Genomic DNA, 17,186 nt, shown 5'->3' with positions numbered 1-17,186 from the left:
CTGGGAGGAGTTTGACCTTGTGACTCTGGAGGACGTGGAAAGGGTCTTGGGTAGGCTGAATGTGGCCACATGTTTGCTGGACCCGTGTCCCTCCTGGTTGGTGCTGGCTTCCTGGGAGGTTACATGAGGCTGGCTCCAGGGGATTATTAACGCTTCTTTGAGTGAGGGTTTCTTTCCCACTACTTTGAAAGAGGTGGTGGTGAGGCCCCTCCTCAAGAAGCCTTCCCTGGACTCGGCTGTTTTATCAAATTATCATCCTGTCTCCAACCTTCGTTTTGTGGTGAAGGTTGTTGAGAGTGTGGTGGCATGACAGCTTCCTCAGGACCTGGATGAAGCGGATTATCTGGAGCTGTTCCAGTCGGGTTTCAGGCCTGGGTATAGCATGGAAACGGCATTGGTCGCATTGGTCGATGATCTCTGGAGGGCTCGGGACAGGGGCTGTTCCTCTGTCCTGGTCCTGTTAGATCTCTCAGCGGCTTTTGATACCATCGACCATGGTATCATGCTGCGCCGGCTGGAGGGGTTAGGAGTGGGGGGCACCGTTATGTGGTGGTTTGCCTCCTTCCTCTCCGGTCGTACACAATCTGTGTTGGCAGGGGGGCAGAGGTTGACCCCAAGGCACCTAGTCTGTGGGGTGCCACGGGTCGGTCCTCTCGCCTCTCCTGTTCAACATTTATGTGAAGCCGCTGGGCGAGATCATCCATGGCTTCGGGGTGGATTTCCATCAGTATGCTGATGACACTCAGATGTACATTTCCACCCCGGGCCACCCCAATGATGCCCTTGAAGTGATGTCCTGGTGCCTGGAAGCCATACAGATCTGGATGGGGAGGAACAAGCTCAGACTTAACCCTTCCAAGACCAAGTGGCTGTGGTTTCCGGTGTCCCATCATAGTCAGTTGACTCCATCACTGACTATTGGGGGTGAGATCTTGACCCCCTCAGAGAGGGCTCGCAACTTGGGTGTCCTCCTGGACTCGCAGCTGTCCTTGGAAGACCATCTGACGGCTATGGCCAGGGGGGCTTTTTATCAGGTTCGCCTGATTTACCAGTTGCGTCCCTTTCTGGATCGGGACTCCTTACGCACAGTCACTCACGCCCTCGTGACTTCCCGTCTGGACTACTGTAACGCTCTCTACATGGGGCTCCCCTTGAAGAGCACCCGGAGGCTCCAACTGGTCCAGAATGCGGCCGCGCGGGTAATTATGGGATTGACCCAACGCTCCCATGTAACACCGCTCCTGCGCGAGCTGCACTGGCTCCCGGTGGTCTTCCGGGTGCGATTCAAGGTGTTGGTTGCTACCTTTAAAGCGCTCCATGGCATGGGCCCTGGGTATCTACGAGACCGCCTTCTGCCACTGATAGCCTCCCATCGACCGGTACGCTGTCACAGAGAGGGGCTCCTCCGGGTGCCGTCAGCTACACAATGCCAGGGGGAGAGCATTCTCTGTGGGGGCCCCTACCCTCTGGAATGAGCTGCCCCTGGAGATTCGTAGGATTACCGACCTGCGTACCTTTCGTGCCCTAAAAACATTACTATTCCAACAAGCAGGGCTGGCCTAAATAATAATAATATTTTTACTTTTTTAATGGGTTGTTTTATTAGAATTTTCAACCAATTGATTTAATTGTTTTAACTTGTTTTTAATTTTTCTATTGTCATGGTTTTATTTCTCGTTGTACACCGCCCTGAGTCCTTCGGGAGAAGGGGGGTATAGAAATTTAATAAAATAAAATAAAAATAAAATAAATATTACATTGAGCAAGGGGAATGACTGGGTGATCTCTACTTTAAATTCTATGATTCCACAAAATTGTTTTCTTAAGTTTTGAAATTATATGTAAGGACTATAACATAATGTTCATAAATATATGTGTTTCTTTCCTCTTTCAGGCAAGCGTCCAAAGAAAGGAATGGCAACTGCCAAACAACGGCTCGGGAAAATTCTAAAACTGAACCGAAATGGTCATGTACGATATTTAGTTTGATGTAGTAGCTGCTTCTGCTCTTCTTCACACATAGACCAGTATTGAGGGTAACAGTGCCTGGAGCTTCTGTTTTATTCCTCTGCTTGAAGCAGAATGCATGTATCTTATTTGAACATTGCCTGATGAACAAAAACCCAATGCTGCATTTTCACTGTGCCACATCTGCTGAGCAATAACTTTTGGGAAATGAAAATATTTGAAAAGACGATGAATCGGAAAATAGTCTGTTTTTCAGGGCTCATTTTGATGCTTTGGTAGTGTCTGAGCTAATTCATGAACAGAAGAGTGTGATGAAAGTGGTAATCAATAATTTATTTGTCAGATATTGTCAAGGATTGAATTCATTTTAAGCTATTTATTTGGAAACCTTTTGGGGGGAATTATTTTAATTTTAAAATGTCAAAATGTGAAGGTTTTATTTGTCTTTAATGTCTGTCTGCAAGTGGAGAGAGCTGCATTGTTTGTTCTGAATGCAAGCATTTGATATAGAGATAATAGATTTAAAACATGGATGTGATATATTATATGATTTATTAAGTTAAGGGCAAGAAATCGTACCTTAGATTCTGTTCTTTCTATCCAATATCATGGATGGCTTTTTTACTGACTCCTAAAGTACAAAGTCTCTGGTAGTTTAGTTCATTGAAATGTCTTCCTTCATTACTTCCATTTCATCTTCCTGTTTCACCATTTATTCTGGATTATAAATTAGCATAATGCAAGCAACATTTGCTTTATCCCTTCCCCTTATTTTATTTCCATGGTGTGGAGAATAATCCATAGCCGTCACCCATGTAGGACTACAGGTATTGATTTTAAGTATAGGCATTTAAATACATTTTGTGAAGAAAGACTGTTATAGTGGCAAAGTATTGTTTGGTTGTCTACACATGCCAGCTGATTAAGGTCTTAAGTCATTTTTGTAAATATGTAAATATGTTTGATAGCTTTTGAAGTTTAGTATGACATACTTTATGTCATGCTTGGCAAAGATCTGGTAGTAAATGCCGATTCTAAAATGCATGTATATAACCTAGATGAAAAATAATATTTTTGTAAGATAAAGTTGAATATTTAAGCTCTTTTGGAGAAAAATGGGAAAGCATCTCAATACCGCTTTACTAAGAGGGCTATACAGTACCAGAGCAGGAATATTAGGGATACTGCTTTAGTAGTTTGGTTTTCTTATTGATCAAGAGTTAAAGCATGGCCAAAGCTACTCAGTTGCTTGACTTTCTTAAATAAACTTCCCAGCCTTCTGGGCCTTCTGGGCCTATCTAAAATAACATACCTAGATGTCCCGAAATAGGACCTTTCTGTGCTCTACAGTTTTATACTCAGTATTTTCTGCATTTGTGTGCAACATATCTGAATTAAACTAATTATATTTTTGTTGCATATCAACCTAGTCACTGCAGGTACTAGGACTTAGCTAAAGTTCAAGGTTGTAGTCCTCAGTGACATTGCCACTGTCCCATTTAAATGAATAGATTGTTTCTATAACTGAGGGAGTGATAGCCAAAAATTTAAGCTAATATTCCTAGAATGAAATCTGAAGAAGTATTTTTTTTTCATTAAGGAAAAGTAGGCTGATTCTCTATCCCACATGTAACAGATCCCTTTCAAATCATTTTGGAGGGCTGAGGGTAATTTCTAAAACAGATGGGGAAATTAGAAAGGTTGCATGAGTGCATTGCATTTGTGTAATAATGGATTTCACTTTCCATTAGGAAGTAAGCCCTGTCACAATAAATAAAAGAGTTTTAAGAATACATTGAATGAAACTGAAGAATAAAGGAACAAAAATCAAACAGATACCAACCTGTGATATATCTGAGGTTTTGAAAATAAGTTTGTTTTTCTTGACCTTCCTTCCTTCTTCAATTTTCTTAGCATACAAATGTCAAATGTAGGGAAAAAAATAAAACTGGAAGAACCTCTTGACTGCTGGCATTGCCAGGACAATTGATTACAGGGTGAAAACTCAACATTGGTTTTTGGAAAAAGAAGAGATTTACTTATCAGTTTTAACTCATTTTTTATCATAATAAAAAAAATGAGAGTTTCAAGAATCATATCTTCTAACTGGGCTATGGTACATTAAAATATGTGCTTGTACTGTGTATTTTCCATGTGTTTTAAACTTTATTCTGTCTTTTCTTTTAGGCAGAAAAACTGTTAGAAAGAACCTGGTTTTAATTTAGTTCTAATTTTCATAAGCCATATTTTTAAAGCAGTTTATTTCTTGTGATATTCTAGCATCATCTGTTATGTGAAAAATATTGAGGCTACAATTAACTGAATGATAAATACATTAAAATTATATATTCTTTATTGATCAGAATAACTGATAAGTGTCACAACTGGTCTGATTTCTCTGAGAACCATAATCATTAAAATGCATACCTGCAGAAAAGAGGTAGTGAGGGAGAGAAGGAGTAGGTTTTGGATAGACTATATTTCTATTCCATTTTTCTCATTTTCTTCCCAGATGCCTATCCCCAACAGTTGTTCTCTGTTGTTATGAGCATAGAGATATAGTTTCTTAGATTACTAAAATAAAAATTCTGATTATAAAATTCTGGATTTTCATGTTTCAAACACAATTTGAAGCAAATCTTCTGTTACCACCTCAGTTAGGCTATTTCTTAGATTTTAAATGTTTTGAGGAAAGCAAAGTTAAATATCTCTTATCAAAATTAATGGTTTTGATGAAGCAAATATTTTAGTAATACAATGACATTACAGTGGGCAATCTTGTTTGTTATGCTAGTTGCTTCATTTATACAAATCACCATTGCTCCAGATTTTACACTTGTAGCAGATGTCTGAATTTAATTATTTAGCCCCCTACTTGTTTTATTTTCTTGAGGGCAAAAAGGATATTTAAGGCAAATTTGGTATAGGTTTGCTCTATCCTCAGTAGATTCTGTATTCAGAGAAAGAATTTTTTAAATAAGTAGGCAAGTATTTCAGCTGTAGGTTAGAATTACTTCAGACCTCTTCCTCTCTAAACCAGTAGGGTAAAATAAAGTGTTTTGGATTATGTTGAAGACAGAAAGAAAACAGAATTTTAGAGCAGCAATTTTAGCAGCATCATTCTAAGCCACATTTCTCATTGTTCCATAGTCTTTGCTCACTGAATTCAGGCTGCAGTGTAGCTTCAAATGATCTCTGGTAGATTTACCTATGCAATCATTGTAATTGAGGTACGCATTTCAAATAATTTTGATAGGATTGAATAACACAGTCAAAGTTAAAATACTTAACATTAATGTTCAGTGTAACAACATATGTCATAATCAAATTAAAGATACATTATTTCACTGAAGTTTTTTATATACTTCAGATTACTTTGATTCACCAGAATTTCCATTATTAAACTTAGGGATATTAGGATGGAAAGCAACTCCAGTCTTTCTTCCAGATTTTGCCAACTTTATAGCTGGTAACTGGAAGGAAATTGAGAGGCATTACTTTCTACACAATTCCTTGCATAGTGCCTCTTTGATCACAATTTCTGTGCCGCAATAAACAAACAGAAACACCTCTCCCCTTTCACTTTTTTATACTAACATGCATTCATGCTTCCAGACCATAAAAATCTGTTCATTGACTTAAGCAGGTAAACCCAGGGCAATTTTATTTTGTGAAAGAAATGTAAATTGAATTTAAAGGCCTTACACTTTGTAGTTTAAACTGGATTAAGAGCTGCAGCTCCATTTTTTTCCCAAAAGAGCAAAGTTCTGTATACAATAAAACGACTGTATTGTGCAGAACAGGATGGTAATGAGATTAGCACTGATTACAAAATGCAGCTGCTGATAAAGCTGCATTTTGCCTGGAAGAAAACTTTGAATATAAATTTTAAGCCATAATAGTTTCTTGCTGTAAGAAGGAATGAAATAATTCACTTTAAGAGATTATATTAATAGGAATTATCACTTCTGCTGGGAAAAGTTTAACTTTGCCAGTGCTTTGGCATTTTTAAGATATTCATTACATTTGCAAAAAGGGGATAAGTCTTGGCTATATTTGCTAGTTTTGTAGTAGTGTTTTGCTGATGTGTCTGTTTCCCAATACCTTTTTCTACTGTCAATCTAAATTCTCAATTTTTTCAGTGTGGTGAAATAGCTGTCTTTCTGAATAGAGATTGTGTGTTCTTTGCTCCTTTTTATACAAACACACTCCTATGTGGAGTTTTTGGTTGGAAAATGGAAGGCTGCAGCTTTAAGAGCGCCCCCCTCCCCCCCATTTAATCAAGTTTCCCATTCCATTTTTGCCTGCAGGCAGGAAAAGTGTATGTACAGTATTTATTTTGTTTCAATTTTATTTTAAAATTTGTTTTTATAGGTAGTTTACTGATTTACTGTTTGGAAGGACAAGTGGTTTGTTTAAATTTGTATTTGACCATAGGTTTCACTTTCTGTACTTTATAATATGGAAATTAAAATCTGTATTGTTTATGTTTTTGATCTTTGCATTCAAGTGTTTAATTTCTTTTTTGATTGCTTACTCAGATAAAGATAAAAGTATTGCTTAATTCCATCTCTTCTATTTCTGCAACTTTTGTTTTGGTGATTTTACCATTTCTCATTTTCAGCAAAGCTTGAAATCAGACTATATCCCCAAAATAATAGTAGTTATAATTATTTCAAAAATGGTGGATAAGCAGCTTCACCTTTATTCGCTTAATTTATTAGCACATAAACTATCAATAACTTGCTTAAACATATAAGAAGGAGGTCTTGAAAGTCGTAACATCTGAAAACTGATTTGCCACAAATGTGGCAAACAATTGGACAATTGTATCAATAAAAATTCTAAAACTGTTTTTTCTTTTCTCAGCTTGTTAAATTCAGTTACTGTTCATAGACTATATACTGTGGTAGATGGATATTTGGTCCTGCAAACATTTACTAGCAAAAAAGATGAAAGTTTAGATTTTAGTGAACATAACTAAACAAGCATACATAACTAGTAATATGACTATATGTTCTAGTGCAGGAGTCCCCAACCCCTGGTCCGCGGCATGCTGGAAACCAGGCCGTGCAAACAAAGCCCCATCGGCAGGATGTAGGCAACATGCAAAACCACGCGCCCTCCGGTCCATGGAAAAAACTCTCTCCACGGAACTGGGCCCAGGAGCTCAAAAGGTGGGGGGGGGCACTGCTCTAGTGTTCAAAAGTTGTGCAGTTTCACTACTCAACAGTTGTGCAGTTTCTCTTTCTGTTAGGCCATGATAGCATACTCCCAACTATATTTCTTAAGATACAGATTTTACATACGGTACAAGCACCTTGTTTGCTTTGGTTGTTTTCTTTAAATATGACTCTGGCTAGTGCTTCAGCACTCTCTTAGGCTTAGAAGCAATTTTTTGCAATGAATGCACAGTTATAATGTATTATTGTCAAGGAATTAAAAAATCTGATTACATCTGTTACAAAAATTACTTACAAGCATACTTTTAAAGAAACGAACAGGACAAACATTAAAACAAATCATTGCAACACTTGCCCTAAATTTTTAGGGTCATATGTGTAAAATATTTACTTGGGCTATGTCTCTGTAGCAGCATTGTACAAATCATTTCAAGATTTAAATTGCCAGATATCGGAAACATCTGACTCATCAGAAGTATTCCAATCTTAGCAAAATGTTCTGGCTCTAAAAATGGTAAGCAGAACAGCCTATACTGAAATCAGTTTTTTGTTGGGTTTTTTTTTTTTTGGTAGAGCCAGAGCAGGCTGTTCCAATGGCAGATGATTTCTGATAAGATTAGGAATGGTTTTGAGGCTGGACTATTTTGGATGTGGAAATTTGAACCTTGAAACATTTTCAATCTCTATTGTATACGTCATTTATGAACTGAATTTTTGTTGTTTTAACTAATTATTACTATACTTTTGTGCAATGTGGAACATTTTTAGGGCGAGCAATCTCACATTTCCTATGACAATAGATTCCTTATTGTGGTCATAAGGAAGTGATGCATTGGACAAGAATATTATGGTTACTGTATATACTGAACTAAGACTTGCTTAAGGTTCTGCAGATATTGCTGTTGGGTTTTTCATAAAGAGTTTTAATTTATTTTTATTCCTTATACACTGCTTGTTCAAGCTTCTGGGTGGAAGATCAGTCTTATATCTTTAAAAGACAAAATGAAACAAGGGGTAACTCATGGAAAGGGATTCTCACATATTGTATCACTTGCCACTTGCTTTAAAATGGCTTGGAGGCATGTTCCTTACAGTAGTAGTGTGAGGAGTTTGCGGGTTCCTTGCAGTCTAAATACTGTTTTCCTTACTCCAATACACAACTCCTTCAATGCATCTGGACTTCCTGAAGAGTCACCTTCATCAGGATTTGTAGCTTCACTGTCATAGAGTCTAAATAGTTCCAAAGAGGAAATAATAAAAGATTTCCTTTGAGAGAATTATCGTTTGATGTCCTTCAATTAAAAAAGAATAATTAGATTGCTTCAAATATTGGCTTGGTGGCATCTTCTCACGCTAGCACGTTTTATTAAAAGACATACATTTTTATGAGCTACAGCTCTCTTGAACCATATATTTCCTTGTGAAATCATTCCTATTTTGTTTGATACTATCTTTTTGCAATTAAATTTTAATGCAATTAACTGCTTATGGCTTATTTGAATTTCAGCAACACAATATTTATGCATAGGCGTGATGGTGAAGAGGTTCTGAAAAAAGTTCACCTAAGAATTTGTTACTTTTTTGCTGAACATATTCTTTGTTTTCTCTAGAACTATATAGACTAAATATTAATAAGAAGTTATTTCTATTGCGTATATATTCAGTAGTTCTAGACCAGGGGTGTCAAACTCAAGACATGCGGACTGGATCCGGCCTGTGGGGTGCTTAGATCCGGCCCATGGGGCCGGCCTGAAAATAGCAAAGGACTGGCCTGCGGTGCCTCTGCTAGTGAAAACAGGCTGCAGGGGGCCACAGGTAGCCCCCGCACAGCCCGTTTTGGGCCTGGACAGCCTCCTGCAACATCCTGCTGGCCAAAAGGCGCAGGGGAGTGCAGGCAGTTTGCCTGGCAGGGTGCTGCATGTGGGCGTCCATATCATCTCCTCCCCCCCCCCCGGCCTGCGGAGGACAACTACAATGCTAATACAGCCCTCCAAGAAATCCAGTTTGACACCCATATTCTAGACTATATAAAGAGAAATCCATATCTTATTTTTCTTCATGCCTTGACTAGCACTAGCATAATAATGAATATGGTGTCAGCGTTAGTGTTGAAATTTTCAATAAGAATTTTTATCTGTTATAATCACTCAATGGCATAATTACAACTGAAACACAAAAGCACCTGTCTGGTCAACAAATGACAAAAATGTAGCAACCACTTTAGTGTTGCACTAAACTTCTAGCCTACTTCTTTACCCTGGATGATCTCTGAATGTTTGTTGGTCTGTATCAGAGATGGGGAATGATGGCTCTTTTATGACTTGTAGATTTCAACTCCAAGAATTCCTGAGCTAATCATGCTAGCTCAGGAATTCTGGGAGTTGAAATCCACAAGTCATAAAGGGGCCATCATTCCCCACCCGTGGTCTATATGTTCCTTAGGTAACAAAGACTAGTGAAACTTTGCTTAGCTTCACAAGTTAGCTCGTCTGTCTTGGGGTGGGTGGGTTATTGCTACATCTATTGCTCATTTTGCTACTGGTGGAGTGACAGGCAAATAAGATAAATATTTAGTAAAAAGCCCCATTTCCCCAAAGATTTTTTAATATGCTAAGCAATATAGATTTAGCATATCTATTTCTGCTGGCTTTTGCTGTTTCACATGTTTATTTATTTATAATTCATTTTTCTAGACTGCCCATCTCCCTTAAAGAGGGTCTCTCTGCTGTGTTACAATGAATATAATTGATAAATAAAACAATGTATAAAAATTAACATTACAATTTAATGTTTAACAATTTAGGATTAAAAATTTTAGTAATTATATAGTAATGACAAACACCAAATGTAAATATCCTAAGATTTAACATTGGTTATTAGAAGGGGGAGGGATGCTCTCATGGGACTAGTCAGCCACACAGTTGAATAGTCCTCTGTGCCCCTCCCCCAGAAGGGTTCAGAGCCAAAATCTGATCCCTTTGCGGAAGGCCAAGAGATTGGGGGCTTTCCTCACCTCTGCGGGCAGGTTGTTCCACAATGTGGGCAGCGGCAGAAAAGGCGCTCTTCATTAGATCGTGCCAGTCAAAAATATTTGACTGATGGGGTCTATAGCATACTTTCCCTTCCTGATGGATTGAGACTGGCTGATGAGATAGGATGAAGCCTGTTCTGTAGGTAACCTGACCCTATGCCCCTTTCTTTATACTGCCCAAGTAGTGGCAAAGTAAAGTGCAAAGAAGCACATGGACAGAATGGTATGAAGCAGGGAGGTAAAAGCTACACAATGAAGTAGCCAGAGTAGGAACATATGATCTGCTACCTCCCCAATATAGTAGTATTCCTGGCTATACTTACTGAACTTTGATGTACAACAGCCTGGTATTCTAGTTTTCTGAACCACCAGATAATAGACGGGTAAGCCAGATAAAGTTAAAGCACATCCAATACTGGTGTTCACAGGATCTGAATATAGTGATGTCCCCACAATGAAGAAACAGGCTACTGTGAATACCAGTGGGAAGAACAGAGGCACCTAAAGGAACGAGTCAGAAGGTAATCAACAGGCCATCTTTAAACATGCAAGCAACTATAAAGTTTACAACATGAGGAAGAACAATCAAAACATATTTATATAATTCTGCCAATCAAACGGTCAATAAATTATTCATATGCTATGCAGGATTTTCTTTTTTGTGTGGTTTTATGAATCCTTGATTTACTTTTGGTATGATTTCCAGAGAACATGGGAATTCAAATGAGAACATAAATTGATGTTTCTGTTGACAATGCACAATTACAATATGTAATTATGATCGTTATATTTAATCCTGATTAAATATTAATCACGAATGTATATTCTACTGTTAAAAATCAATTGTAAACTAGAATGATGGAACTTTATGTTTTAAATATTTCATTAGCAAACTACAGTCAAGATTTAGGGATCTCTGCTTCTTTGCTTCAATCCAGAAAGAAAGGAAAGGATAAATAATTATGAATGAATGAGGATGGTCATGAATATAAATAAAGATACAACACTGAATTACTAGAAAGAGTGTTGGACAAGAAACAATTTGTTTGCAATATGTCTTAACTTAATCAGTGTTTTATTTTTCTTCCTATGTCTTCCTATGTTCCTATATTAATGTCTTTCTTCCAGAAAAGTAGAAGCACAACTCTGGTTTCTAATTTGATATTGAACCTACCTTAAAAGGTCTTAGTATTGTTGGATGTCGAAAGCAATGTATCATGAACCCCAGTGTGGTAAGTCCTATGAAGAACCAGCGGGAGAAGCTATAGAAGTTCAAAAGTCCATAAAGGTCACCAATGGACACCATCAAGTAGACCAAAGGTAACTGGGTCAAGAAAGAAAACCAACAGGACATACAAACATTTATTTATTTATTTATTTATTAATCAAATTTCTATACCGCCCTACTCCCGAAGGACTCAGGGCGGTGAACAGCCAAGATAAAATACAGACAATACAAATATTAAAAATCCCTTAAAATTATTAAATATTTCGGCCGAAACACAGATTAAAACACCCAATTTATAAAAACACGAATTAAAAAATTTAAAATTTAAGAATTTAAAAGAGGGGAGTTAGGCCAGGCCAGCTTGCTGAAATAGAAAAGTTTTGAGAGCACGGCGAAACGTGCGCAGGTCCGGGATCTTCCGTATCTCTGGGGGGAGCTCGTTCCAGATGGTAGGTGCCCCCACAGAGAAGGCTCTCCCCCTGGGGGCCGCCAGTCGACACTGTTTGGCCGACGGCACCCTGAGGAGCCCCTCTCTATGGGAGCGTACTGGTCGGTGAGAGGCTATTGGTAGCAGAAGGCGGTCTCGTAGATACCCCGGTCCGATGCCATGGAGCGCTCTAAAGGTGGTAACCAAAACCTTGAAGCGCACCCGGAAGACCACCGGGAGCCAGTGCAGCTCGCGCAGGAGGGGGGTCACATGGGAGCGCCACGTCGCTCCCATAACCACCCGCGCGGCCGCATTCTGGACCAGCTGGAGCCTCCGGGTGCTCCTCAAGGGGAGCCCCATGTAGAGAGCATTGCAGTAGTCCAAGCGGGAAGTGACAAGAGCATGAGTGACCGTATTTAACGAGTCCCGATCCAGAAAGGGACGCAACTGGCGAATCAGGCGGACCTGATAAAAAGTCCCCCTGGCCACGGCCGTCATGTGCTCTTCTAAAGACAGCCGTGAGTCCAGGAGGACACCCAAGTTGCGAGCCCTCTCCGTGGGGGCCAGTGACTCGCCCCCAATAGTCAGTGATGGCACCAACTGACTATATCGGGATGTCGGAAACCACAGCCACTCGGTCTTGGATGGGTTGAGCCTGAGTCTGTTTCTCCCCATCCAGATCCGCACGGCCTCCAGGCACTGGGACATCACTTCAAGGGCATCATTGGGGTGGTCCGGGGTGGAGATGTACAGCTGAGTATCGTCAGCGTACTGGTGGTACTTCACCCCGAAACCACGGATGATCTCACCCAGCGGCTTCACATAAATGTTGAACAGAAGGGGCGAGAGGACCGACCCTTGTGGCACCCCACATACAAGGGGCCTCGGGGTCGACCTCTGCCCCCCTGTCAACACAGACTGCGACCGGTCAGAGAGAAAGGAGGAGAACCACCGTAGGACGGTGCCCCCCACCCCCAACTCCTCTAGCCGGTGCAGCATGATACCATGGTCGATGGTATCAAAAGCCGCTGAGAGGTCTAATAGGACCAGGACAGAGGAACAACCCCTGTCCCGAGCCCTCCAGAGATCATCAACCAACGCGACCAATGCCGTTTCCGTGCTGTACCCAGGCCTGAAGCCCGACTGGAACGGATCCAGATACGACGATTCATCCAGGTACTGGGGGAGCTGTCGCGCTACCACACTCTCAACAACCTTCGCAATGAAGCGAAGGTTGGAGACCGGACGGTAATTTGCCAACACTGCCGGGTCCAGGGAAGGTTTCTTGAGGAGAGGCCTCACCACCGCCTCTTTCAAGGCAGCAGGGAAGACACCCTCACTCAAGGAAGCATTTATAATCCCCTGGAGCCAGCCTCGTGTAACCTCCCGAGAGGCCAGCACCAACCAGGAGGGACACGGGTCCAGTAAACATGTGGCTGCGCTCAGTCTGCCCAGTATCCTGTCCACGTCTTCGGGCGTCACAGAATCAAACTCTTCCCAGATAATACTCACAAGACCTGCCTCTGTCCTCCCCGCTGAATCTACCCAGTCAGAGTCCAGATGTTCCCGAATCTGAGCGATTTTGTCATACAGATACTGTACAAAATCCTCGGCTCTACCCTCCAAGGGGTCCTCCCGCGCTTCCTGGTGGAGCAGGGAGCGGGTCACCCTAAACAGGGCAGCCGGGCAATTATCTGATGACGCAATAAGAGTGGCAAAATAGTTATATTTCGCCACTTTTATCGCCACCAGGTAGGTCCTAATATGAGACCTTACCAGTGTTCGGTCAGATTCAGAATGGCTGGCCCTCCAACCACTCTCCAGGCGTCTTTTCCGGCGCTTCATCTCCCTCAGCTCCTCGGTGAACCAAGGAGCCAGGCGAGATCGACACCGGGTCAGAGGCCGCAACGGCACGACCCGATCCAAAGCTCCAGCGGCCGCCCTATCCCAGGCGGCCACCAGCTCCTCAGTCGAGCCGTGTGCCAGAGCCTCAGGAAATGGCCCAAGCTCCGTCTGGAACCTATCAGGATCCATCAGGCGCCTGGGGCGGTACCACCTCAGTGGTTCCGCCTCCCTGCGGCGGGGTGCGGCGGTTCGAAGGTCAAAGCGAAGGAGGGAGTGATCTGACCATGACAAGGGCTCGATCACTATATCCCCTATCTCAAGATCACTCAACCACTGACCAGAGACAAAAACCAGGTCTAGCGTGTTTCCCCCCGTGTGAGTAGGGCCATGAACTAACTGGGTCAGGTCCATGGCCGTCATGGAAGCCATGAACTCCCGAGCCACCTCAGACGCCTCACCGACGGATGGCAGGTTAAAATCCCCCATGACCATAAGCCTGGGGGTGTCAACCGCCACCGCGGCTATAACGTTGAGCAGCTCGGGCAGGGCTGCCGTCACGTGGCAGGGAGCCAGGTACGTAACCAGCACACCCATCTGCACCCCATGACCCCACTTCACAAGGAGGGACTCACAACCAGCCGTCTGAGGAACAGTGACCTCCCTCGAACCAAGACCTTCTCTAATGACAACCGCCACCCCCCCCGCCCCTCCCCTGTGTCCTCGGCTGATGGAATGCGCGGAAACCGGGTGGGCACATCTCAACGAGGGGAACCCCCCCCTCCTGGCCCAACCAGGTCTCCGTAATACCCGCCAGGTCCGCTCCCCCCTCCTGAACAAGATCACAAATGAGGGGGGCTTTATTTACCACGGACCGGGCGTTGCACAGCATCAGCCGAAGGCCCAGGGCCTGAGGGTCTGTGCAACCTGGGGAACGAGAGGAGCATTGGAGGCCGGAGCGCGCCACCGCTTGGAGCCAGCGGGCGCGTGCTCCCACAACCTGATGTGGCCCCCTGCTCCCGCCATATCTGCCCCTCCCACCCACCGTACTGATGTAATGACCATCCATAACACAAGCTCTAACCCCCACCTTGACCCCGGTTCCCGCATCTCTAGTGCCATGCTCTTCAGCCGGCTCTGGCCTCCTCCCCGACAGGTTCTCCCCCAAACCCACCGAACCCACCCCCCTCCCAGAAACCTTTAAAACCTTATCTAAAAATTTCCCTAAAAAACCCCACAACCCCCTCCTCGCCGCATGCCACCTCTCGGGATTCCAAAATCCGTCATCAAGGTAGGCCCTCGATAGTGAGGAGGGCCAAACCTGCGAGAGGGGGGAGTCTCGCAGCGCAAGCAGGTCAGCAGCCGTAAACATCGCACAAAAACAGAGATGGAGAGTCAACTGGTCAGGGCTTCACCAGATCGTCCAATAATACTGGGTCAAAGTAGATCTTCATATCAGGAGCTGGTTCACTGCCCTCTCACGACAGTGAAAGGGGCCAGTGACATCCCCCCACGTCTGGAGGATAATTATCCCAGTCACCCTCTCACAGTGACTGGGGCAGATGACACCGACAATAAAGTCACAATAGTCCATCCTTTCATCTGGCGGATGACAAACAGCCCCCTCAGCACCTGCACACCATTTTGCCCAGTTCTCCTCCAGTTTGGGGTCGCACAAGAAGCCAGCAATTTGTAAAGTTATTAGAAACAATGTTGATAATCCCACAGGCACAAGTTCTTCTCTGGGGCGAAAGTAGGGATAGCAGACAAAAAAACCCAGTCCAAGTCCAGGGTGGGTGGCCATCAAAGGCCAACACCCACACATACCTGAGGGAAGAAGGGGGGGGAGAGAAGCCACCCGAGGCGACCAATAGAGCCCTGGTCAGCCTCCCGCCTCTCCTGTCCCAAAACTCCCCAAATCCCCAGTCTCAGCTCTGATGACAAACAAACCCCGGATAACAGGGGTCAAGGCTCAAAAAAGAGCAGATGGTAATCCTGAGGGCAAGGCAAGGCTGTCCATATTCCCCCATCCACCTGCTACAAGTTCTTTCCACAGCTGGATGATCCGTGGCTGCCATTGCCTTCCGCCGGCGCCGCCGCCACCACCGCCACGGCCGGCTCGTAACCGGCACCCTGGGCTCCCCATGGCGCCTCCAGGACCCCTGAAAAACGTCCGGAGAGCGTCCCAGAGATCCGTGAGGGGCGAGGGGATGAAGGGCACCTCCAAGCTGCCGCCGCGGCATAGTAACGCCGCCCGCCGCCGAAACGCTCCGGCTTCCACTCCTCCCGGCACTGACAAGCCGGAAACAGCTGTTTTTAGCAGGCCGCCGCCCCATCTCCCGCGGCGGCTTCAAACAGCGCGTCCCGCCCTGCCCTGATATTCCGGAGGGCGAAAAAGCCCTCAGCAGGCAGGGTGGGCATTCCCCTCATTGGGACTGGAGCCGGAGATTGTTAAAGCGGCTCCCGAAGACCCCCTGACACCAGCGACCTCTCCATCTCCTCGTGGAGCTCAGCCGACCGCCGCCATCTTGGGACAAGCCGGAAGAAGAATTTTTGGTCCTTTTACCCAACAAAATGGAACAGTAGCAACAATTTTCTTTCAATACAGATATTTAGATCTGATTATACCCTGTTTCCCCGAAAATAACACATTCCCTAATAATAAACCCAATCAGGCTTTTGAGCACATGCGCTAAAATAACCCCCCCCCAAAAAATAAGCCCTCCCCGAAAATATTTAAACATTTAAATATTTAAACGCATGTGAGGCCAGTCCCCCCATTTCCTCTGGTTAGGGTCAGGGAGACAGAGCTGGAAATCAAGTAAGATAGCAAGAGGAGTCTTTCTCTATGCACCCCAAAATAATAAGACTTCCCTGAAAATAAGGCCAAGCGCTTATTTCGGGGTTCCAAAAAATATAAGACAGGGTCTTATTTTCAGGGAAACATGGTAGGTCAGGTCAGAAAAACCAACTTAGTTTGGATTACTTGGTAAGCACAAATTTTAAGTTGAATTATGTAAGTGATGAGAATGTTAATTATGAGAACCCGTACCAAATGTTAGCTGAAGGGCACTTTTTTTGTGTGGGGGGGATTGTTTAGAAAAATGAAACATCTGTGATCATAACATAGGATTCTGCTAAAAGATATATGTAGACTTCGTTCCTTCATTTAAGAACAGGAAGGTAGAAATCTGAAATTTAAGCTCATACCATTAATATCAAAGCTGGGACAGGAGTATGTCGTTCCAGGTGTATCATTGAAAAGAGAGCTGGCCACTGTCCTTCTCGCGCAGCTGCAAACAACATCCTACATAATAAACATAGTTTTAAGTAGAGCCGATGTTTTTAGTATTGGTTACAGTGAAGTCACAAAAATTAATTTCATAGTTGTTTGTAAACTATAGCTTATTGTCTTAGTTATGTGCTATTACTTGTTAATCAGACTATGGTTTAAAAAACCCAATAGCATAAGTCTAGTGCAGTGGTGAAATGTAAAATTTGTTACTA

General features: G+C 43.1%; 2 protein-coding genes across 2 annotated transcripts in view; one reads left to right on the top strand and one right to left on the bottom strand.

Moving 5' to 3' along the window:
* Nucleotides 1-6,823, top strand: part of KDM7A (lysine demethylase 7A) — a 60,286-nt gene extending 53,463 nt beyond the window's left edge. The window contains exon 20 of the mRNA XM_070946790.1: nucleotides 1,895-6,823. Coding sequence (XP_070802891.1) covers nucleotides 1,895-1,989 — 95 coding nt within the window. The 3' untranslated portion in view covers nucleotides 1,990-6,823. The remainder of the gene's footprint in view (nucleotides 1-1,894) is intronic.
* A 1,275-nt stretch (nucleotides 6,824-8,098) lies between these two features.
* LOC139319219 (cystine/glutamate transporter-like) overlaps nucleotides 8,099-17,186 on the bottom strand; it is a 35,290-nt gene continuing 26,202 nt past the window's right edge. The window contains exons 9-12 of the mRNA XM_070946975.1: nucleotides 16,890-16,986; nucleotides 11,357-11,506; nucleotides 10,506-10,683; nucleotides 8,099-8,381 (exon numbers count right to left, since the gene is read on the bottom strand). Of these exons, the coding sequence (XP_070803076.1) occupies nucleotides 8,317-8,381; nucleotides 10,506-10,683; nucleotides 11,357-11,506; nucleotides 16,890-16,986 (490 nt within the window). The 3' untranslated portion in view covers nucleotides 8,099-8,316. The remainder of the gene's footprint in view (nucleotides 8,382-10,505; nucleotides 10,684-11,356; nucleotides 11,507-16,889; nucleotides 16,987-17,186) is intronic.

The sequence above is a fragment of the Pituophis catenifer genome, unplaced genomic scaffold (genome assembly GCF_029215685.1).
Source record: "Pituophis catenifer annectens isolate HBS135680 unplaced genomic scaffold, rPitCat1.0.hap2 SCAF_7, whole genome shotgun sequence".
Classification (NCBI taxonomy): domain Eukaryota; kingdom Metazoa; phylum Chordata; class Lepidosauria; order Squamata; family Colubridae; genus Pituophis; species Pituophis catenifer.
The sequence above is the reverse complement of the archived record's forward strand: the minus strand, read 5'-3'. Positions and strand labels throughout refer to the sequence as shown.